This window comes from Tachyglossus aculeatus, chromosome X1 (genome assembly GCF_015852505.1).
Source record: "Tachyglossus aculeatus isolate mTacAcu1 chromosome X1, mTacAcu1.pri, whole genome shotgun sequence".
Taxonomy (NCBI): Eukaryota; Metazoa; Chordata; class Mammalia; order Monotremata; family Tachyglossidae; genus Tachyglossus; species Tachyglossus aculeatus.
The window spans coordinates 10,606,383-10,631,674 of NC_052101.1; the positions used below are offsets into that span (position 1 = coordinate 10,606,383).

At 40.4% G+C, this 25,292-nt stretch overlaps 1 protein-coding gene across 1 annotated transcript in view; it reads right to left on the bottom strand.

The window, feature by feature from the left end:
* The window catches only part of CSMD1 (CUB and Sushi multiple domains 1), a 1,252,749-nt gene that overhangs the window by 291,362 nt on the left and 936,095 nt on the right, over window positions 1-25,292 (bottom strand). Inside the window, exons 18-22 of the mRNA XM_038771657.1 lie at window positions 22,519-22,706; window positions 19,753-19,941; window positions 12,125-12,241; window positions 7,068-7,283; window positions 1,937-2,125 (exon numbers count right to left, since the gene is read on the bottom strand). Of these exons, the coding sequence (XP_038627585.1) occupies window positions 1,937-2,125; window positions 7,068-7,283; window positions 12,125-12,241; window positions 19,753-19,941; window positions 22,519-22,706 (899 nt within the window). The remainder of the gene's footprint in view (window positions 1-1,936; window positions 2,126-7,067; window positions 7,284-12,124; window positions 12,242-19,752; window positions 19,942-22,518; window positions 22,707-25,292) is intronic.

Genomic DNA, 25,292 nt, shown 5'->3' on the forward strand with positions numbered 1-25,292 from the left:
TCCTATCCTCATTTATTAGGTGTTAACGTCTTCGATTCATATTTTAATTACTAAAGGGGTTTTTAACAATAAGGGACAAAGTGCTTGAGTTGGATTGCTGACAAAGGTATTATTTATCCAGTGAAAAGGAAACAAAAATGGGTGGGAAAGGGGTGGGTTTTAGGACATATCTGGAGGTAGGACTGCCACCTTTTACATTTTGAGCATGAGGACAAACTTGGAGAAAATGGAGGGAAACTATGGGAGATTGAGGAAAAAAAAACACATCAATGGTATTTAAGCATTATTCTGTGCAGAGCACTAAGTGCTTGTGAAAATACAACAGTTGATAGACATGATCTCTGCCCACAAAGAGCTTACAGTCGACAGAGAAAAAATATATGAGGGAAGAACCAAGAGGAAATTCATTCATTCAATTGCATTTATTGAGCACTTACAGTGATCTGCACACAGTACGTGCTCAATAAATACTATTGAATGGATGCAGAGGAAATCAATCAATCATATTTATTGAGCGCTTACTGTGTGCAGAGCACTGTACTAAGCGCTTGGGAAGTACAAGTTGGCACACTCGCCCAAACTGCTTCCTCATCTCCTTTTCTGCCCCCTTGCTTCTCCCTAACTTTAGTAATTGTGGTAGATGTTGAGTGCTTACTATGTGTCAAGAATGATACTAAACTCTGGAGTAGATACAAGATTTTGGATCAGACACAGTCCCTGACCCACAGTCTAACAGGGAGGGAGAATAAGTATTTAATCTCCATTGTCAGATGCAGTACTGAGGCAAATAACAGCTAAGTGACTTGCCCGATGTTTGGATCCTGGCAGAGGCTCTTATCAGAATCTGGGAAGGAAGGATGAGTATATAACATAAGGCCGAGAAACACTATACCCCACATAGGGATTATTCCAGTGACTCCTCCAAGGTTTTCACTAAAGAAGCAAACCAATTAGTGCACATTTTAGAGAAAAAACAATTTATTTATAAGTGAGCCTGTTAAATGTCATTCCCTTGTTCCTCAACTTTTGGGTTTTCCCTCAAGAGTTTAAAGTGGTTCTAAAATTGGACACTCAGATAAATCTCACCTAGGAGTACAAAGGCTTTATCATTTGAAAACAATATTCCTAGTCTAGTAATTAATGAAAAGGCAAATATTTCCTAAGTACTTATGTAGAGTGAGAACATTAAAGTTTCAGCAGTTGAATGAACTCTTAAATAGAATCAAGCATCAAGTTACACAAACAGCCAAAGACAAAGATATTTAAGTGTTTTACTTTAGGGTAATATTTTCATAGCTTTACATAATTTAAAAGGAGATGCATGCCATGTATCAAATTAGTAAAAGTTTTCCTACATTGAACTATGCATCTGTGGGCTATGACTCATTGCACAACCCTTAATTCTTTGAATGAATACCCTAAACATCGTCTATTTTCTATTCCTCTATTGTCAGTGACCACATAAGGTACAATTACTTTCTTAAATTTAATAATCTCTCAGTGAACTTCTTTAAAACCCTTTCCCAAAGTGTAAATTGAGTTGTTCCGAATTTCTAAAATCTCTACATTTGAGTTGAAAAACTTTTGGCTCCGTCATCAGCCAACAGAAAACATTACATTTCCATTTCAACTAAAATGCCTCAGCATCAAGCAACCTGTAAACTCTCAAACCACTCTTCTTGAAAAATGTACCCTCTCTCATTCTTCTATTTATAACTGCATAAAATGTGAGCACCAATTTAGTTCTAACTCCGTAATTTCTGGCTCGATTCCTATTTTCCTCCCATTTTTGATAGGCTCGGTCCTTATTCAGCATTTCCACACTGGGTGAGTAGAGCGCAGGAAGGGCTCCATCCTAACTTGCATCTCACTAGGCTGATATGCGCATGTCCTACCAATAATCGGATGAATGAAATGAAAGCATGTGACCACCTACCCACACACCTTGGCAGAGGTGTATTCCACACCCGACGGCCACCGCCCAGGCAGGTAAGCTTAGTTGCACCTTCCAAGCGATATCCTGGGAAGCAGGAAAACGTCAGGGAATCTCCAACCCCAAAACGAAAGCCAATTCTCCGACTAAAGGCTGGGACGCCAGGGTCATCACAGGGTTCTAGGTCATATTCTGCAAAAGAGACACAGGTAGGAAACACCCTATGTAAATACTCAAACCATGCACATCAAAACCTTCTCTAAAGCACCATTTTCTACGATCCCTCCCCTGAATGCTTTCCTGAGCTCATTTCACCATTCCAATCCATCAGTAAGCATTTGCTGAAGCAATTTGCAGGGCGATTTGTACCAACCAAATACACTGATTGGCACAAGAGTCTACCACAGACCAAGGTGATAGAAGCATACTTTAAGAAAATATGAATTTCCCATCTGGATTCAAACAAACTGTTGACATAATAAGCATCAAAATGGACATGGTATTCACGAGTGATGCAAGACAGAGCTGATGTTGCTGTATAAGGCCCCTGGTTTCATGAAATAGAGTGTTTAAATGAGACACGAAGCAGTGTAAGTCTCTTGGAGACACTTGCCAGCTGTTAACATTTTCAAGTTTCTCTTTATGATCTCTGGGTTATGTTTCCCTAAAAAGTCATCTCAGCACATTCTTCACAAAACTGTCCCAAAATTCACCTGGGATCTTCATTAACTCAAATTTATGTGAAATAATATAGATGGGATGGGGTATATCTAAAGGGATTTTAATTAACGTATGTCAAGATGTGAGATATAAAAAAAATAGGAAAAGAAAAGGGTACACCGCGATCACATTGGCAGAATAAAGTGATTTTTACACAGATTATGTGTAGCTAAATCCAAGATATACAGGCTTAGAAGTGTAAACAAAAAAAATTAAAGGAGAGCTATGATCAAAACACAGGTAGCATTTAGCATTGAAGTGGTAAGGAAATAAGGATTAAAGAGATTTAAAAAGCATCACAAACATTCTCTTCTGAGATACTAAGAAGGATTGTGTGAGTGATTTTTAATTCGATCCCTTTAGAATTCTTAGAAGATACTGAATGCAGGAAAGTCAGCCTTCTAAATCAAATGACAGAATTGACCGTGACTTTCATCAGAATCAATTAATCTTAATAAAATTAAGATTCAATGTTGAGATAATTATGAATGCAACAGCATTTTATAATTAGATTTCAAACACAGGGCCAAATTTAAGGATGCACCCACTTCTCGGTTCAAAATAAAAATGGCCAATAAAGTTGGATATGAATTATATAGGGTAGCAGAGAACTGCATTTACAGAGATAATTAGGATTTCAAGTGGCTATGAGAGAATATTACTATATTCACCACACCACAGAATGTCTTAAAGATTCTGAAATCATATTAGGGGTAAAGTTTGGGGGCATTTTATGATTTAATAATGTTTACAATGATGAGATGACAATACAACACATAATGGACAAAAAGAAAAAAAGGCATAGTTGTGTAAATAAAGACAATTCTACTTAAAGAAGTTATTTCACTCAGAAAGTATACTTTTGAAAAATATTTCATTCACAGAATTATTTATCACGTGAAAATAAGTTGCCAAATTCACAAGCTCAGCCCTATTTTTTACTGTTTTGTTCATCATTTGCAACAAATAAACCACGATAATAGAAAATGTCATCAAAGGACCAGGATTAAAATTAAAGAAAAATATACTCAAAGTAACAAGTATAAATAGTATATGTTGGATTTAATTATCTTTTGTGTCTGTGAAGAGTCAAACATTCATAGCAAAAATAGACAAGCTATTGGTTCATCTTCTTGCAATAATAGTGAAAGTCATTTTTACTAAAGTCTAGACACGTAATCGGGAGACTGATTCTCTGGAGAAGACACTAATGCTAGGAAAAGTCCAGGGAAAACGCGGAAGAGGCAGACCAGCAACTAGATGGTTAGAGACCATAACAATGATAACGGGAGACCATTAGAAAGGTTGTGGATTATGGCAGAGGACAGGACGTTCTGGAGAAACTATATCCATGGAGTCGCTACAAATCAGAAATGACTCGACTTAATAATAATGATAATGAACCACTAATTTTCTTTTGGTGTGTGTGTCCCTTTTAGTCCAATAATCATTTTAATGCCTAAATATTCTACATTTTTTTTTTCTAGGATGTTTCCTAAACTTTAGTAAAATGAATTTAAAAATGCTCCCTATTTCTACACTTATTGGAATGTCAGGAAAGAATGGTATTACTTGTGAATTAATAAATTCAAAAGACAAGGCAAGCAACAGGGAGAACAACATACTAATGCACAAAGCGGACGGCTCATTATCAAACCAGACCAAGACCAAATGTTTCCAGTGTCTATTCAGAGGTCTATTGTCATCATCCATAAATTAAAACCCTTAAGAATTCCACTACCTTGCAGAAGTTTATCTTCACAGAAAAGATGACTTCTTGTATTTGTTGAGCACTTAATATGTGCCAAGCATTGTTCTAAGTGCTGGGGTAGATAATAATAATAATAATAATAGTAGTATTTGTTAAGCACTTACTATGTGCAAAGCACTGTTCTAAATGCTGGGGGGGATAGAAGGTGATCAGATTGTTCCACATGGGGCTCACAGTTTTAATCCCCATTTTACAGATGAGGTAACTGAAGCACAGAGAAGTTAAGTGACTTGCCCAAAGTCACACAGCTGACAAGCAGCAGAGCCGGGATTAGAATTCATGACCTCTGACTCCCAAGCCCATGATCTTTCCACTGAGCCACGCTGCAGGTTAACTGTTTGGACACATGTAGGTAGGATTTAAACCTCCTAGACTAAGTATTCAAGGAGTAAGAATAATGGTATTTATTAAGTTCTTACTGTGTTCTAAGACCTGGGGTAGAAACAAGATGATCAGAGTGGATAAGGTAGCATCACAAAAGGAACACCGATCATTTCTAATGAAGGAATTGAGGCCCAGAGTGATTAAAGTTAGCTTACCCAAGGTCCATGACAGATCAATGTTAGTGCTCAATTTGCAACCCCAGTTTGCTGACTTCCAGCTCCAAGTTTTATTCAGTTTATTATTCATCGGCCACCCTACCTCTCAGGGGTACAATATTCCTTCATTGATATTTATTGAGCACTTACTGTGTGCAGAGCACTGTACTAAGCGCTTGAGAAGGTCCAGGGCTTAGAACGGTGCCTGGCACCCAGTAAGTGCTTAACAAAAAACATTACTATTATTATTATTACAACAATAAACAGTGACATTCTCTACCCACAATGAGCTTAGTCTAGAAGGGATGGAAACAGACATCAATACATCAATACAAATAAATAAAATTACAGATATAAACAGAAATGCTGTGGGCTGGGAGGAGGGGAAAGCAAAAGGAGCGAGACAGGACAACAAGGAAGCCAGCGGAAGATGAGGAAAAAGTGGGACTTGGCAATGGATAAAAGCATCCTACCTACTCCAGAAGTTACCAAAGAAATCACAACCCCCCTTGAAGGAGCCATTAATAATTTGTCTTGTGTTATGACGTTGAGTCGTTTCCAGCCCACAGCGACACCATAGATACATCTCTCACAGAAGGCCCCACTCTCCATCTGCGATCGTTCTGGTAGTGGACCCTTAAAGGTTTTTTTGGCAAAAATCTGGAAGTGGTTTACCATTGCTTCCATCCACGCAGTGAACTCAAGTCTCTCCCGTACCACTGCTTGCCCAGAACAGGTGAGTTTTGACTTGTGGCAGATTGCCTGCCACTCGGCAAGCTAGGAATGGAATGGGTAAGCCTCTGATTGCCTCTCCCTCCCACAGCAGAGACTGGTAAAGTACTGGAAACCCTCCAGGTGTGACCCTGAGTGGTAGTAATAATAATGATGGCATTTATTAAGCCTTTACTATGTGCAAAGCACTGTTCTAAACACTGGGGAGGTTACAAGGTGATCAGGTTGCCCCATGGGGAGCTCCCAGTCTTCATCCCCATTTTACAGGTGAGGGAACTGAGGCCCAGAGAAGTGAAGTGACTTTCCCAAAGTCACACAGCTGACAAGTGGCAGAGCCAGGATTTAAACCATGACCTCTGACTCCAAAGCCCAGGCTCTTTTCCACTGAGCCACAATGGTAGTAATTTGTAGCCATCCTAATGAAACTATGGAGATGGTAGATTAGGCTGCACTCGCTATCCTATGCTTGATTTGGAGCAGATGGAAAAGAATCCTAAGTACAGTGTCAACCTCCATGTTTTTAGAGATTATAGCAGTGGCTCTAACTTGGACAAGTTTTAGGGCACATTCCTTATCCCAAAGTCTAGGAGGAAGTAACAGAGCACACTTGAACACTAATCACAAATCAGAACACTGTCCTGCCATCAGTTTCCAGATGGGCTTTTATAGTTCACCACATAAAAGATTGATTGAAGGGTAACCCAGCTATAGCCCCTACTGTTGCTTCCAGAGGAGCAAACAGTTTCAAGGGCCCATTACAACAGATATATCTGCCAGTATTTTTTTCTCTCCTCCCTCATGCTGCCTTTACCTCATTCCCAATTTTGTTATCCATCACACTTTAGCACTCTCAAAATGTTCAGGTTCTTCTTTTAACAAAAACTTGAGTCCTGGCAGATTTCCAAGTGCTCTATCCCCCTTAAATCCCTGAATTTAAGCACAGCCAGGATTCAGCTAATGGCTACCTGTAAAAGACTTTATTCTATCAACGACAGTTTACACTAACCCTCTGAATGATCTCTGGCTCATTCAGACCTGAAAGGGATTTCCTGGAAGAGCCCGGACTTGGGATTCAGAGGTCATGGGTTCTAATCACAGCTCCGCCACTTGGCTGTGTGACTTTGGGCAAGTCACTTAACTTCTCTGTGCCTGTTACCGCATCTGTAAAATGGGGATTAAGACTGTGAGCCCCACGTGGGACAACCTGATCACCTTGTATCCTCCCCAGAGCTTAGAACAGTGCTTCATACATAGTAAGCACTTAAATATCATCATCATCATCAACGTGCCATTTTAAAGCCCTACCTTCTCCCATGCCTCTCCCATGGCAGATAAGCTTTTCCAAGAAACAGATTAAAATGGATGAACATACCTGAAAACGTGATATTAAAACCTTCATAGGAAATAGAAAAATCTGAAATAAATCGAAGCTGGGCCGTAAAGTTTCCGAATAAACCCGCTTTAATCGTAGGAGGTAAAACAGAGCCAGTGAGCCTAGCAACTGGCTCCGTGAAGCTACCATCTTCTGTAATCAGCAGATAATCATGGGAACTCTCCAGGTGGAAGGTATGAAAGAGCAGCTGCACACCTTTAAAGTGAGAGAGGGAAAAAAAAAGAGTGGTGAAAACAATCAGAGAAAACAAGGCAGTAGTGACTTCCCTATGCTTGATCATAATGTGCTGGCAAATGACATTTAAAATCCTGAATTTACAGATTAGGCATTAATATTGTTCACTGAGTTCTTGCTGTGTGCAGAGCACAATCCTAAACACTTGGAAGAGCTGAATATAGTACATGAGATTCCTATCCTTAAGCATAAAAAACATAGTAAAATACATGTGCAGGTAAGAGGCTGCCGAGGTATACGATATACGATACAAGGTATGATATATGAGGTATATCGTAAACATATATAAATAGGCATAAAGGCATATAGGCATAAACAGGATGGATTTGAGTATCAAGTGCTTAGGTTATCTGGAAGTGAGAAGCAGAGTGACCTAATAGATAGAGCATGGGCCTTGAAATCATGTCAGAGAAGCAGCATGGCTCAGTTGAAAGAGCCCGGGCTTTGGAGTCAGAGGTCATGGGTTCAAATCCTCTATTAGAAATCCTATTTATAAACAGCATCTAATATTCGAGTTGTCCAACCCTAATGTTGGGAAGCAATGTTGAGAAGCAGCGTGGCAAAGGGCATGGGCTTTGGAGTCAGAGGTTGTGGGTCAATCCCAGCTCCACCAACTGTCAGTTGTGTGACCTTGGGCAAGTCACTTAACTTCTCTGTGCCTCAGTTCCCTCATCTGCAAAAAGGGGATTAAGACTGTGAGCTCCCTATGAGACAACCTGATGACACTGTAACCTCCCCAGTGCTTTGCACATAGTAAGCACTTAATAAATGCCATCATTATTATTATTACTAAGGTCCTGGATTCTAACACCATCTCTGCCACTTGTCTGCTGTGTGACCTTGGGCAGGTCACTTACCTTCTCTGTGCCTCAGTTACTTCATCTTTTAGATGGGGATTAAGAGTGTGAGCCCCATGTGGGACAGGGAATGCATCCAACCTGATTAATTTATATCTACCCTGTGCTTAATACAGTGCCTGGCACATAGTAAGTTCTTAACAGGTACCATAAAAAAACATAAGTTCTGAAGTGTCACTTGCAGGGTGAAATAGGATGGGGAGATTATCAATTATGAGTCATCCATTACCATAAATTTTCTGAAAGTGTTCAAGATTGCCAACAAGTAGCCCTGGAGACACAGCGTGTTCTGTACATGCTGAATTAGCAAAACAAGACTGAAGAATCCCAGATGGATGCATTTATGCCAGCAGCAATGAGTCACTTGTGCTACATTGGCAACTGTGACCAGTTTCAATGTGGAACTGCCCTTATAAATCCCACTGGAAAATTGCTTCCTGATCCCTTAAAGGTTGCTTTTGTGTCCATGGGTGGAAGCAACTAACCAAGCAAGCATTCACAACCTGAGCCCCCTTTTTCCTCTCCTCCTCCCCATCCATCCCACCCTACCTCCTTCCCCTCCCCCACAGCACCTGTACATATGTGTGTACAGATTTGTTACTCTATTTATTTTACTTGTACATATTTACTATTCTATTTATTTTGTTAATGACGTGCATTTGGCTTCAATTCTATTTGTTCTGACGACTTGACACCTGTCCACATGTTTTGTTTTGTTGTCTGTCTCCCGCTTCTAGACTGTGGACCCATTGTCGGTAGGGACTGTTTCTATATGTTGCCAACTTGTACTTCCCAAGTGCTTAGTACAGTGCTCTGCACACAGTAAGCGCTCAACAAATATGATTGATTGAATGAATGAATTGAATGAATAATATCCAAACCCACTACTTAACCACCTGTCTTCTTGCTCCTGGGCCCCTTGTGAGCAGCTGGAGGAACATGGAGAGAGGATAAGGTTTGGAACCAGAAAACTCCTGGTGTGTTTTCTTCCTTGACTCTAAGCTTTAGCTATTCCCAACTCTCTATAGGAAATATGAAGCCAGCAGATGAAAGGGAACCAGGAAAAGTCTGGCTTTGCCAGGATGCAAGGAGGTATGGGTGCCTAGCTATGGCAGGGGACAGTAAGAGGTCTATTATTTTACTCTCAAATAAGAAGCAGCAGAAAAAATACTAGAGACAATAGCACATGTCTCCCCCCTGAGAGGAGAGGGGGTGACAAAGCTTGGAAGTGAAAGGAGAAATGAAAAAACTAGTGCTAAAGAAGAATTATTAGTAATTGAGATTACAGAGTCTTTCTGGGAATTTCATGGCCCTCTAACTTCAATCAGTTGCATCATTCCCATTCTGCTTTAAGTATTTTCAATTTCTGTGACAAGAACTTGCTTTGTTCTCTTGATTTATTTGCATCAATCAGTCATATTCATTCCGTGTTTTCTGTGTACAGTCTCATATAAGCACTTGGGAAAGTACAACACGTTTTAACAGAGGCCCAAAGCTGTTATGTCCTCTCAACCCATACAGTTTAAAGAAGAAGTTTCAGATACTCCAAGTACTTCCAAAAACCAAAAAGGAAAAGTAGAGGCAGTATGGTCTGGTGGAAAGAGCCACATCACAAGGATAATTTGGCTTCGTGGGTCTGGGATTCAGTAGATCCAGATTCTTGGCCCAACTGTCAAATTACTGAACCTCTATGCACTTCAGTTTCCTCAATTTTAAAATGGGGCTAGCATAACTGTTTTCCCTCCCTCATACTGGGAGTCCCGTATGCGGCATGGACCAAGCTACTCCAGTACTTTGCACAGGTTTTCTGCTTAATAAAGTACCCTAATTAATGTTGCTGAGATGATATTTCCAAGAAATATTTGTTTAGTCCCAGAATCCAGAACCTTTATGGATCTTCTTGGATTTTTAGGCGATAGCCAGGACTTTGGTTCATGGAAACTGCCAGCAGTTTAAAATGGCTTAGACAGTTATACTCCCAGGAAGCAGTTCACTCATTCAGTTGTATTTATTGAGCGCTTACTGTGTGCAGAGAGCTGTACTAAGCGCTTGGGAAGTACAAGTCGGCAACATATCGAGATGGTCGCTACCCAATAACGGGCTCACAGTTTTCAATGCGACTGACTCCTGGGATTCTCAGAGTCAAGCACTAGTACAAAATCTCACAGCGAAAACCTCCTGTATGCAACTATTCAACAGCTAATAACATTAGATTCATTCATTCAATTGTATTTATTGAGCTCTTACTGTGTGCAAAGCACTGTACTAAGCGCTTGGGAAAGTACAATATAGCGACACATTCATGCCTACGAGAAGCTCAAAGATGGACAAAATTCAAGTTTGTAGATTAATCAGTAAATCAATCAGTGGTATTTATTGAGCATTTCTGCTGGGCAGAGCACTGGACTAAGCACTCAGGGGAGTATAACAGAGTTGGTGGGCACATTCCCTGCCCACAAGGAGCTTACAGTCTAGAGAAGGAGAAGGAATGTCATCTGTGGATGACTCCCAAATCTCTCTCTCCAGCCCTGACCTCTCATCAATCCCACATCTCCTCAAACCTCTAGTACATATGAATTTACAGGGGAAAAAACAATTTTCTCAAAAATGCCAGGAGGAGCCCCAAACTAAAAGGTTCTATGTGGCAGTTTGGTGGTGAGTAATAATTATGGTGTTTGTTAAGTGCTTACTGTGTGGCAAGCACTGTTCTAAACACTGGGGTAGATACAAGGTAATCAGGTTGTCCACGCGGGGCTCACGGTCTTAACCCCCATTTTACAGATGAGGGAACTGAGGCACAGAGAAGTTAAGTGGATTGCCCAAGGTCACACAGCAGACAAGTGGCGGAACTGGGATTAGAACCAAGGTCCTCTGAAAACCAGTGCTCTTTGGAGGGAACTCACTCCAACACGTGTTCCTCCATATTAGGCTACCAAAGCGTAATAATAATGATAACAATAATAAAAATAACAATGATACTAATCTCAAGTGTTTAGTCCAGTGCTCTACACACAGAAAGGCTCAAGGAATACCAATGGTTGATTGAAATTTAAGTGCTTACAATGTGTCAAGCACAGTACTAAGCGCTGGAGTAATTAGTACCTATCCCATGTGGGGTTTGCAATCTAAGGGAAAACCCTCTTTATACACTGGTTTTTTCCTATCTTAGAACTTTGGTTCTCCACTGTGACATTACTAAAAATGAACAATTATGGTATTTATAAGCACTCACTAGGTACTCAGCACTTGAGTGGATAAAAAAAAATCAGATTAAATGCAGTCCCAGTCCCATATGTTGTGTAATAATAATAATAATAATAATAATAATAATAATAATAATAATAATAACATTTATAAAGTTATACTATGTGCATAGCACTGTTCTATCACCAAGGTGGTTACAAGGGGATCAGGTTGTCACCTATGAGGCTCACAGTCTTAATTCCCATTTTACAGGTGAGGTAACTTAGGCACAGAGAAGTGAAGTGACTTGCCCAAAGTCACATAGCTGACAGTTGGTGGAGCTGGGATTTGAACCCATGACCACTGACTCCAAAGCCGGTGCTCTTTCCACTGAGCCATGCTGCTTCTCTGCCTATGTACCTATGCCCATTCCAGAGATGAGGAAATTGGGGCACAAAAAAGGTAAGTGACTTGACCAAGGTAGTACTGGAGGCCAGTAGCAGAGCTGAGATCAGAACTGGGGGGGGGGGGGGGGGGGTCTACTGTACCCTAGCCTCTACTGCTTCCATTGAACACGTTATATATTTTAATTGGAAAAGAGAACTAATTTCAACCCACTCCCCAATTTCAAACATTTATACAAGCCATAACTGGCCACAGAAGTGTATTGACTTGGCCTCCTTTTCTTCAAATACTGACAAAATGCATTTTTTTCCCATGCATGCTCTGTTCTGCACATTTGCAATTCACATTTAGTCTTACCCTTCCCATGAGACACTTCAATGGTCCAAGTGCAATTCAGGGAGTTTGGATAAAAATCAGGAAAACCAGGAGAGAGAACAGTTCCCCTCTTGCCATGAATGTAGCCGCCACACAAAGCTTTAACAAAACAAAGAAAAATATCAGTCTATCGGAGTTTTGCAGTAGTGAATAGTAACCACATACTTTAATGAGCTCTCAGAGATTTTCAAATCCTTAAGCTTAAATATTATGTTTGTTCTTATAAAAGAAAAACATTTACAAACGGCTACCACGTCAACATAGTCACTCATCCTATCCTGCATCAGCCTCCTCGCTGACCTCCCAGCCCACTTCAAGTCTCTCCCCACTTCAGTCCATATTTCACTTTGCTGCCCGGATCGTTTTTCCACAAAACTGTTCAGGACATGTCTCCCCGCTCCTGAAAATCTCCAGTGGTTGCCCATCCACCGTCCCATCAAACAAAAGCTCCTCACTGTTGGCTTCAAAACACTCAATCACCTTGCCCCCTCCTAAGTCACCTGGTTACTCTTCCATTCCAACACAGCCTGCAAACTTGGCTCCTCTAGTGCTCACCTTCTCATCATCATCATCATCATCATCATCAATCGTATTTATTGAGCGCTTACTACGTGCAGAGCACTGTACTAAGCGCTTGGGAAGTACAAATCGGCAACACATAGAGACAGTCCCTACCCAACAGTGGGCTCACAGTCTAAAAGGGGGAGACAGAGAACAAAACCAAACATACCAACAAAACAAAATTAATAGAATAGATATGTACAAGTAAAATAAATAAATAAATAAATAGAGTAATAAATATGTACAAACATATATACATATATACAGGTGCTGTGGGGAAGGGAAGGAGGTAAGATGGGGGGGGATGGAGAGGGGGACGAGGGGGAGAGGAAGGAAGGGGCTCAGTCTGGGAAGGCCTCCTGGAGGAGGTGAGCTCTCAGCAGGGTCTTGAAGGGAGGAAGAGAGCTAGCTTGGCGGATGGGCAGAGGGAGGGCATTCCAGGCCCAGGGGATTACGTGGGCCGGGGGTCGATGGCGGGACAGGCGAGAACGAGGTACGGTGAGGCAAATCACCTGGGTGTGGTCCTTTGTCATATCATAATTATCACAAATACTTAATTATCTGTTTGGATGCAAGGAAAAAGTGTTTTATTCTAAGTTCCTCCTTTTTCTAGGAAAGATTCATCACTGGGCCTCCATCTCATCTATCTCACCACCGACTGTTTGCCCCTGTCCTGCCTCTTCAAAGCATGCCCACCTTCGTCAAATGTGAGAGACAATTACTCTCCCCTCCTTCAAAGCCATATTGAAGGCACATTTCCTCCAAGAGGCCTTCCCTGACTAAACCCACCTTTCCTCTTCTCCTACTCCCTTCTGAATCGCCCTGACTTGCTCCCTTCGTTCTCCTTCCCCTTCTCCAGCCTGGCCGGCCCTGCAGCATTTATGTACAAAGCTGTAATTTATTTATTTATATTATTGTATGTGTATGCCTCCTTTCACACCCCCTGGCTGGGCTGTAAGCTAATTGTGGGCAGGGAATGTGTCTGCTTATTATAGTATCATTCTCTCATTCATTCATTCAATCATATTTATTGAGTGCTTATTGTGTGCAGAGCACCGTACTAAGCACTACAAGTTGGCAACATCTAGAGACGGTCCCCAGTCAATCAATCAATCAATCAATCAGTCATATTTATTGAGTGCTTACTGTGTGCAGAGCACTGTACTAAGCGCTTGGGAAGTCCAAGTTGGCAACATATAGAGACAGTCCCTACCCAACAGTGGGCTCACAGTCCAAAGCGCTAAGTACACAACAAGCACTCAATAAATGATTGAATGAATGAATAATTGTGATATCAGCTAAGCCCTTACTACTCTAGACTGTAAGCTCATTGTGGGCAAGGAAGGTCACTGTTTATTGTTGAGTTGTAATAACAATAATGTTGGTATTTGTTAAGCACTTATTATGTGCCAAGCACTGTTCTAAGCACTGGGGTAGATACAAAGTCATCAGGCTGTCCCACGTGGAGCTCACAGTCTTCATCCCCATTTTACAGATGAGGAAACTGAGGCCCAGAGAAGTGAAGTGACTTGCCCAAGGTCACACAGCTGACAAGTGGCAGAGCGGAAATTAGAACCCACAACCTCTGGCTCCCCAGCCCGGGCTCTTTCCACTAAGCCACGCTGCTTCAATAATAATGATGGTATTTGTTAAGCCCTTACTATGTGCCAAGCACTGTTCTAAGCCCTGGGGGGATACAAGGTGATCAGGTTGCCCCACGTGGGGCTCACAATCTTAATTCCCATTTTACAGACGAGGTAACTGAGGCACAGAGAAGTTAAGTGACTTGCCCAAAGTCACACAGCCGATAAGTGGCAGAGCCAGGATTAGAACCCATGACCTCTGACTCCCAAGCCTGTGCTCTTTCCACTGAGCCTTGCTGCTTCTCTATATACTTTTCCAAGTGCATATTGTAGTGCTTTGCACACATTAAGTACTCAATAAATACCATTGAATAAATAAATGTGCCAAGCACTTTACTGAGCCAAGCACAGAGAAGCAGCATGGGTCAGGGGAAAGAGCCCAGGCTTTGGAGTCAGAGGTCATGGGTTCAAATCCCGGCTCTGCCAATTGTCAGCTGTGTGACTTTGGGCAAGTCACATAACTTCTCTGTGCCTCAGTTACCTCATCTGTAAAATGGGGGATTAAGACTGTGAGCCCCCCGTGGGACAACTTGATTACCTTGTAACCTCCCCAGCACTTAGAACAGCGCATCACACATAGTAAGCGCTTAATAAATACCATTATTATTATTATTATTACTAGACTGAGAGAGAACACAACCTGTACTTCACAAGCGCTTAGTACAGTGCTCCGCACACAGTAAGTGCTCAATAAATACGATTGAATGAATGAATGAAAAAATATTTAAACCCCACTTTACAGCTGAGGAAACTGGAGTACAGAGAAATTAAGTGACTAGGCCAAGGTCACAGAATAAGAACATGGCAGAGCTGGCATTAGAACTCAGGTCCTCTGATTTCCAGGGAATCTCGGGATAACTGTGTTAAAAGCGAGGTGCTTCTGGGTAGGGAATAAGAACATAAGCACTGCCATTAATGGGATAGCCCAGTGGCCAGTCCATCAATGGGATGTGTTGAGTGCTTATAATAGTTGGTCCAGTCTAGTATCGGATCTCCATCAGAGGCAAGAAGATGTGGGAGGAAGTGTGTGATGGTTGGTTTCCTTGATCTATCTCCTACCGCTAAGGATAGACTGTGAGCCCACTGTTGGGTAGGGACCATCTCTATATGTTGACAACTTGTACTTCCCAAGCGCTTAGTACAGTGCTCTGCACAAAGTAAGCGCTCAATAAATACGTTTGAATGAACAAAGCCATGCAAAAACCTTATTAAAATGCATGCTTGCCGACACAAATAATGCTGGTCGGAGTGGCCGGTTTCCTTGGTAACTCTTCAATTAAGAAAGTGTCCCTCAGCAAAGAGGGATCATATAGAAAATGACCCATAAAAAGATGGCCATTTTATTTTTTAGAATCAAGGACAATACTATTGAGGGAACACTGTGATGAGTAACTAGAAGGCAATGAGGTTTACCCATATTAGTCCATGATAACGAGAATTTAGCATTTATCCTAGGATCTGAAAGGAGTTTACTCCCTATACTCCAGCTATTATTATGAAGAGACAATGTCTCTCAGAAACTTAGTTCTTTCATTTTGTTTTGTCGTCTGTCTTTCCCTTCTGGACTGTGAGCCCATTGTTGGGTAGGGACCGTCTCTATATGTTGCCGACTTGCACTTCCCAAGTGCTTAGTCCAGTGCTTTGCACACAGTAAGCACTCAATAAATACGATAGAATGAACAAAGCCAAGCAAAAACCTTATTAAACTGCATGCTTGCCAACACAAATAATGCTGGTCGGAGTGGCCGGTTTCCTTGGTAACTCTTCAATTAAGAAAGTGTCCCTCAGCAGAGAGGGATCGTGTAGAAAATGACCTATAAAAAGATGGTCGTTTTAGTTTTTAGAATCAAGGACAATACTATTGAGGGAATACTGTGATGAGTAACTAGAAGGCAATGAGGTTTACCCATATTAGTCCATGATAACAAGAATTTAGCATTTATCCTAGGATCTGAAAGGAGTTTACTCCCTATACTCCTGCTATTATTATGAGGAGACAATGCCTCTCAGAAACTTAGTTCTTTCATTTTGTTTTGTCGTCTGTCTCTCCCTTCTGGACTGTGAGCCCGTTGTTGGGTAGGGACCGTCGCTATATGTTGCCAACTTGTACTTCCCAAGTGCTTAGTACAGTGCTCTGCACGCAGTAAGCGCTCAATAAATACGATTGAATGAATGAATGAATTATTCAAATAAGTCTTTTAAAATCCAAGGAAATGACAAATTAGATAATTTGAAAAACATACTGCAAACAAATGTGCATATATATCGATGATATTTATTGAGTGATTATGTTTCAAGCATGCAGAATTAGCAGATATGTTCCCTGTCCATAACAAGCTTACTTTTTAAAAGAATATTCACGTACATTTCTTTTCTGAGTTTTAAGAAATGTTTCGCCTCAAATAGAGTGATCATCTAAAAGAACTTCTCAGAATGAATACTGAGTAGGAGTAAATAGTATTTTAAATAAGATTTTAGGCTGAAATGATTGACAGCCTCATTAGATCTTAGTTAGCTATATAAATGATGAAACATGATTTTATGAGCTATTTCACTGCTTAAGGCAATCCCAAAATGCTTCATAAAATGATCAAAGAACTGCTGGTTCTCTATAGAATGTAGAGGATATCAGTTTCTAATAATAAAGAGAAGAAATAAAATACTATTGATTCTGTTAGTATCAATGATTTATGTTTTCATAACATTATTTAGATCCAAATGAATAGAAGACTAGAGACACAGTTCCTGGAACTGTGTTTCAGTGAATTGGCTATAATGAAAACTGTTTCCAATTGACTGACTTTTGTGGAAATCAGTCCTTCTTTAGCATTATAAAGAAAATCAATTAATGTGTTTGCAATTTATAATTCATTGTTTATTGCAAACTGATATTAAACGGAGCAAATTAGTTCCCAGTTAGGAACTCATGACCCCTGTTAAGTTCCAGAGAAAGATATGAAGTACAAGGCAAAAACTTGAAAGAAACCAAACTTTATATACCTTTTTTTTTTGGCTTCCACACCTTTCTGTAATTTCATCCAGTGTGACAGAATTCACGTAACCATCTTAATTTTTATTAAACCATGTTCCTTCTAATTCTTTATCTCCCAATGAAACCACTTTGAGATAACATGATTTTGGGGAAAACATGGATGCTTCCAGGAGCACGACTCCTTATAGTACTAGATTCTCATGAGTATATTGATGAATACACTATTTAAAACCTATTTTCTCTCTTGGGAGGAAGAAAGTGTAAAAAGAAGGAGCAGAATGACTATGGCTTAATGTAAAAAGCAGTGGAATGAAAAAGGAGCCATGTAATGACTTTGCTAGATTGTGAGCCCGCTGTTGGGTAGGGGCCATCTCTGTATGTTGTCAACTTGTACTTTCCAAGCGCTTAATACAGTGCTCTGCCCACAGTAAACGCTCAATAAATACGATTGATTGAATGAATGAATGAATTAATTAATTAAAGAAGCCAAGGGTGAGATGACAGGTCAAATTGATCCTTTTGCTAGTGATATGATTTAACTTAAATGTAATCATTATACTACAATGCTTCTATAAAGCCATATGTCCCGATCAATTTTGCAATTCCAATAAGCAACAGATGAAATTCAGGAGGGGCACTCAGTGGTAGAATTTTATTGAAACAATCATAGATTAGGAGCTTGTTTTGGGAAGGGAACGTGTCTACCAACACTGTTACACTGTATTCTCCCAAATTCTCAGCACAATGTTCTGCACACTGTACGCTCTCAATAAATACCATGGATGATGATGATGTGCCTGGAAAAATGATTCTGCTGTACTCGTATTAGCTCTTCATTCACTGTCCGGGGATCAAGGCCAAGGAAGAACTGACTATTAAGCCCTTGCTGGAGAGCCTTATCTAGATTTCGTACCATGGAAAAAACACTGGTCAAGGAGGTGACAGATTTCAGATTCTAGCTCTGCAACTGACTCGCTTGTAATCTTGGGCAAAACACTCAACCTCTCTATTCTTCAGTTCTCTCATCTGTAAAATGGGGATGAGATACCTCCTTCTCTCTCCGTCAGACTCTAACAACTACCGGAATACAAAATGTGATTAATCTGATTTTCAGTATCTAACCCATTATTTTAGGCATGGAAATAGAAAGAATATTTCCACCCACTATTGCAGGCTCATTAGACAGTGAAAATCTGGGTGAAACTTGGCATAACTCATTTTGAGGATGAGGCAGCTGTCACAGGAGGCTGGAAAATATCTAAAAACTCACGAGGGCTTGAGAAACCCTTCTAGGAGCAGTGATAGAGGAGGTAGGAAGAGCCAAAGGAAAGGTGAATGTCTGTTTTTCCTCTCTAGGCACTCTCCTTCCCCCTTCTGTGTTTCTCCTCAAGGAGAGTAACTATCCCTTGGCTCCTCAACCTCTATCAGAGCAGAATACTGGAATAGATGGATTATTGTTCTGGCTCCTATGTTAAAACTGCGTATTTAAATTAGGTTTCCCGTTTCTTTACTGAGATTTTTTTTTTTCAAAATTCAAATACAGAGTTATCTTAATTACTATCAGGTGTCTCCTGTATTGAGAGTTTTGTCTGTCCTTTATCTCAGCCTAGCCTCCAAATTACCATTCAGTGAATTCAAGTTTCCCCTCTTCACAGCTAATCTGGAAAAGGTTGAGATTTAAATAACTGTGAGCTCTCTTGAGCAGGTGTGGGTCTACCCATTCCTACTGAAAAGCAGAACAACACTGATTTGGCTGGCTCAAAATAAATATCAATTTAATACACATTTACTAAGAAGAACATCTTAGACATGCCCTTATCTAGCAAAAAAAAAAACAGTTTTTAATTTGCTCTACCGACATGAGAAGAATCTATTTAAAGTACAAAATAAGCCAAAGAAACACATTCAGAAACATTTAGAAATACTGAAAACATTTATTTAAAAACTTGTAATATTCTGAGCTTAATTAGCATTTGACACAAAAACACAGAAGAAAAAAAATCAATTTGTTTTCATTTTAGTATGTTCTATTTTTAAGTCTGTTTTTGTTTTTTACTATAGGAGGAAGCTGGAACTAAGAAAATACATATGCAGTCAAATGTCAGTTTTATCCTTAAACTTTCTTTGTTTTTTGTTTATTTTTTTAAACTCAGCATCTGAACTCTTAAGAGATTCAGAATATTAGTTCCTCATTTTCTGGATATTTCATATCCTTTTCTGAAACTTTTTAATGTTTCTTATTAAAATCTAATCAAGTCATTTTTAAGATCCATATTCACATTGTATCAGGGATTCCATATAAGGTATGGGGTGGGGGGGGGAAGGATAGCAAAATATTCAGGGCATTTTTCTCTTGAAAATAAGAGGAAAGATCATTTCTTCGGTACTCTCGTTTTTACTTATGATGCACTCACCATCACAGCTGGGTAATGCATGATTCCACTGATGGTTCCTTTCACACACAAGTGGTTCATCATCACTTAGAGTATATCCCGGGTCACAACTGAAAGTAACTTTAGATTTGATGCCAAAATTGTTCCCATGGCGGTGACCATTCACAGGAATCCCTGGATCCAAGCAAGAATCTGACTCTAATGTCACACCTAAAAAAGACACCAAAGATCTATCTGGTAAGCGCTATTCATTCACATAAATAGAAAGAGAATGAAATGTTACAGACTCCAAATCTTTTTTTTTGGAGTTTTTCCAGTTTCTTTAGCACTTTGGACATGTCTGTGATCCCACCTATTCAGATAGCAGTGTAAGCATATATTTAACTAGTCAAATTTAAAAGATTCCTTTATGAAGGTATGGTCTATATATTTGATTTAATATTGAAGGTGACAGAAGTTAAATCCCTTTTCTCAAGCTGAGTTAGAAGCTAGAAACACCTTCAATTCACAGTTTGATGGGCTTCCCTGCAGACCACCTTGGTGAACTCAGTTCCATTATACTTATTTATACTTATAGAGGAGCAGCGTGGCTCAGTGGAAAGAGCACGGGCTTTGGAGTCAGAAGTCATGGATTCAAATCCTGGCTCCACCAATTGTCAGCTGTGTGACTTTGGGCAAGTCACTTCACATCTCTGTGCCTCAGTTACCTCATCTGTAAAATGGGGATTGAGACTGGGAGCCCCCTGTGGGACAACCTGATCACCTTGTAACCTCCCCAGTGCTTAGAATAGTTCTTTGCACATAGTAAGCACTTAATAAATGCCATTATTATTATTATTTTAGACAGGCAGACTTCCCTCATCTTCATTTTTCTTAATGACCAAGAAAAAGTGAGGAGAAATGAGCCTTATTGCAACTATCTACTCAGAAGGAATTAGTTCCAAATGACTGCATGACAATATTGGTGATCCAAAGAAGCACAGTGTTTCCAAGAAAGATCACCATTATATTTTATTTTTTTGGTAATGGAAACATTGTACAAACCATGTGTCCCAACCATTCAATCAATGGTATTTATTTATTGAGGGCTTACTGTGTGCAGAACACTCTACTAAGTGCTTTTGAGAAAACAATACAACAGAGTTGGTATACACATTTCTTGCCCACAAGGAGTTCACTGTCTGGAGGCAGATGTCCATTACTCCACCTAAAACCTTGGGGTTGGGGGGGTGCTGCCTCATAAAGATACCAGTCCAACTACCTGGGCCAGGAGAAGCAGCATGGCTCAGTGGAAAGAGCATGGGCTTTGGAGTCAGAGGTCATGGGTTCGAATACCAACTCCACCACATGTCTGCTGTGTGACCTGGGGCAAGTCGCTTAACTTCTCTGAGCCTCAATTACCTCATCTGTAAAATGGGGATTAAGACTGTGAGCCTCATGTGGGACATCTTGATCACCTTGTATCCCCCCAGCACTTAGAACAGCACTCTGCACATAGTAAGTGCTTAATAAATGCCATCATTATTATTATTATCATTATTATTATTATTATTATTATTATTATTATTATTATCCCGGCTCTGCCACTTGTCAACTTGTGACTTTGGACAAATCACTTAACTTCTCTGTGCCCTAGTTACCTCATCTATCAAATGGGGATTAAGACTGTGAGTTCCATGTGGGGCAACCTAATCACCTTGTAACCTCCCCAGCGCTTAGAACAGTGCTTTGCACATAGTAAGTGCTTAATAAATGCCATCATTATTATTCTCCCTGACTTCCACACTTTGTTACATTGTTTTTCAAAGGAATTATGTGTACAAAGATATTATCAGTATTCAATCTGAAATGGTTCAGAACAGGTTGCCCACTGGATTGAGCATTTGGTTCTAAATTGGATAAGTAAAACTCAATTTCACAGTATTTCCAAAAATAGACAAATGAATAAATAATAGAAAATACAAATAACAAATGAAAGGAAAAAAAAGTTTTCATCAAAATGTTTCCTAAGGTTTTATTTTGGTTAACCCCCTGCTGATTATGTAGCTACATCCTTATGAATATTTCTTAGGCTCCCTACAGATTTCTGTTGTCCCCAACCACGAAAAACACTTCATTACATGATTAATGGGGTTTTCTGAGAGGACCTTCAGTTTCTAAAAGGCAACAATAATACTTCAGTTGAGATTTTTATGTTTACTGCCACACAGAAAAACAAAATGCTTCATGTATGTGAATACTATGATGGTAATGATTAATTATAGTAGACCGATAAGGAAAATGATGTCATTGAAAGTATTCATAAAATAAGAACGAGAGACAACACTACTGGGTGGATTGCCGAATGTTTTGTTTTTGGAAAAAAATGACTGTTGATTCCTTTTTTCCCCCACTTTATTACCAAAAAATAGCTATAAGAAAATATTTTCTTTCCGCTTTTCTGTAATGTGTTCTAATGTCTGAATCTCATTCTAGATTGTAAGCTCCCTGAGGGTAGAGCCATGCATTCCTACTCTACTCTACTCTCCCAAATTTTTGGTATTTCTCTTCACACAGTAAGTGTTCAATAAATACTGCTTTGCTCTCATATGGAATAATATGGCTATCGCACTACTTCTAATCCAAAACGGGCATTGTCTACAACCATTTTCATGCCATTAATCCTCAGAACAAAGGAAGGGAAAACATATATGGAATCCTTCTATTACAGATGAGGAAACTGAGGCACTGATCGTAGTCATTATGATTAAGACAAATACATCTTAGGTAGAGAAGAAATGTACTTACTTTCATAGTGAATCAGGAAGCCAACACTGGAGCGACTATTATCTGTAGTGAAGAGCAGATACATGAAATTCCCAGTGCTAATAAGGAACTGCGGTGCCTGTGTCCCATGGTATTCCCCTATTAAGGGTGATGAATTAGCCGGCCCGTCTCGGACTTCTAATGTATCATAATTAACTTCAGTCTGAAATCTGGAAAGGTAAGTTCAAAGTTAGGGGAGGCACAGAAAATTTATAATTTATGGGGATAAATGAAAACATCAATGCATGCACTTGTGCCTCAGAATGTGTTTGAAAACAGGCAAACTGAGTCTGATTTGGCACTCTTGTCAGGAAGAGGCAGACATAAACACATCCTGGAATAACTGAGATACCATCTCTTCCAAGAAATCCCTCTTTAAAACCCCTTTCGGATCCTTTTGCTTTACAAATAAAAACTTTATTTCCTTAAGGAAAACCTCACTACTTAAGCAGCCTTCTCAAGTACAGTGAAGTGTGAACATCTTCTAAGTCCTGAGAAATGAAGTAATAAATTGACTACCTAGATTGGGTAAGATGGGTCAGACAAATTATCAGTCTCGCCTCACATACTATCTCTCATAGTTACCTAAGAGGACAATTGACAGAATAGCGATCGCGGATGCAGAATCTAACATTCCCGTGGCCCCTATTTATTTATCCCCCTCTAGACTGGAAGCCCATCCTGGGCAGGGAATGTATCTTTTTTTGGTGTTGTATTGTACCCCCCACATAGTAAGCACTCCATAAATACGATTGACTGACTTATCAGAACCCTTCTTGACATTTTCCTACCGCTTAATTTTGACAGTACCAATCTCCCCATGCTTACCATCCTCTAAGAGGAGATTTTTCCTTGGGGAATGCTTTTTCTGTTAGGTGTTTTGAACCTCAAGAAGGTTCTCCATTAAGGCTTCAAACAAAGGCACCTACCATTTATTCTCAAATGGAATAATGTGGCTACTTCACTACTTCTAATCCAAAACCTGCATTGTCTATAATCATCCAGCGCTTAGAACAGTGCTTGGCACATAGTAAGCACTTAACAAATACCATCATTATTATCTGCATGCCATTAATCCTCAGCCAACATCCATGGAAACCCTCTTAACCGGAAGAATATTTCAAGGGTCAGTAGATTTACTCAAGGGGTGAGAGTGGCTAAATTCACCAGATTTAGGTCTTAGATATGACCTGAAATCATGACGTTTTGATATCAGACATAATCATTTAATCAGTCCATCTCATGGCCTCTCTTCATTTAACAATGATGGCATTTATTAAGCGCTTACTATGTGCAAAGCACTGTTCTAAGCGCTGGGGAGGTTACAAGGTGATCAGGTTGTCCCACTGGGGGCTCACAGTCTTCATCCCCATTTTCCAGATGAGGGAACTGAGGCCCAGAGAAGTGAAGTGACTTGCCCAGAGTCAAAAAGCTGACATCTGGTGGGGCCGGGATTTGAACCCACGACTTCTGACTCCAAAGCCCAGGCTCTTTCCACTGAGCCACACTGCTTCTTCACTTCACTTCTGAAGCCACTATACTTCTCGGAGCCTCAGTTACCTCATCTGTAAAATGGGGATGAAGACTGTGAGCCCCACGTGGGACAACCTGATCACCTTGTATCCCCCTCAGCGCTTAGAACAGTGCTTTGCACATAGTAAGCACTTAACAAATACCATCATTGTTATTATTATTATTTACCCAAATTTACAGTTTGCCAATGACATTTGTATGCTTATTGTTGTTTTGTTTTAACCTGTAAGGGACAAAAACTTTTAAACATTTGGCTAGGAAACTTGTGGTTCAGAAAGGACAACTTCACAGCTTTAAATTCTTTGAGCCCAAAGGGTGTGGACATTCATGTTGCAATTAGTCAAAAATTTCGCCTAAAGAGGTTATTATTTCTCAGTTTCTGGAGTGCAAATTCATTTCCGCTACCCGCTAATTCAAGCTCTCATCCTATCCCGTCTGGACTACTGCACTAGCCTTCTCTCTGATCTCCCATCCTCGTGTCTCTCTCCACTTCAATCCATACTTCATGCTGCTGCCCGGATTATCCTTGTCCAGAAACGCTCTGGACATATCACTCCCCTCCTCAAAAACCTCCAATGGCTACCGATCAATCTGCGCATCAGGCAGAAACTCCTCACCCTGGGCTTCAAGGCTGTCCATCCCCTCGCCCCCTCCTACCTCACCTCCCTTCTCTCCTTCTACTGCCCAGCCCGCACCCTCCGCTCCTCCACCACTAATCTCCTCACTGTACCTCGCTCTCTCCTGTCCCGCCATCGACCCCCGGCCCCACGTCATCCCCCGGGCCTGGAATGCCCTCCCTCTGCCCATCCGCCAAGCTAGCTCTCTTCCTCCCTTCAAGGCCCTGCTGAGAGCTCACCTCCTCCAGGAGGCCTTCCCAGATTGAGCCCCTTCTTTCCTCTCCCCCTCGTCCCCCTCTCCATCCCCCCGCCTTACCGCCTTCCCCTCCCCACAGCACCTGTATATATGTATATATGGTTGTACATATTTATTACTCTGTTTATTTATTTATTTATTTATTTTCCTTGTACATTTCTATCCTACTTATTTTATTTTGTTGGTATGTTTGGTTCTGTTCTCTGTCTCCCCCTTTTAGACTGTGAGCCCACTATCGGGTAGGGACTGTCTCTATGTGATGCCAATTTGTACTTCCCAAGCGCTTAGTACAGTGCTCTGCACATAGTAAGCGCTCAATAAATACGATTGATTGATTGATTGATTGATTT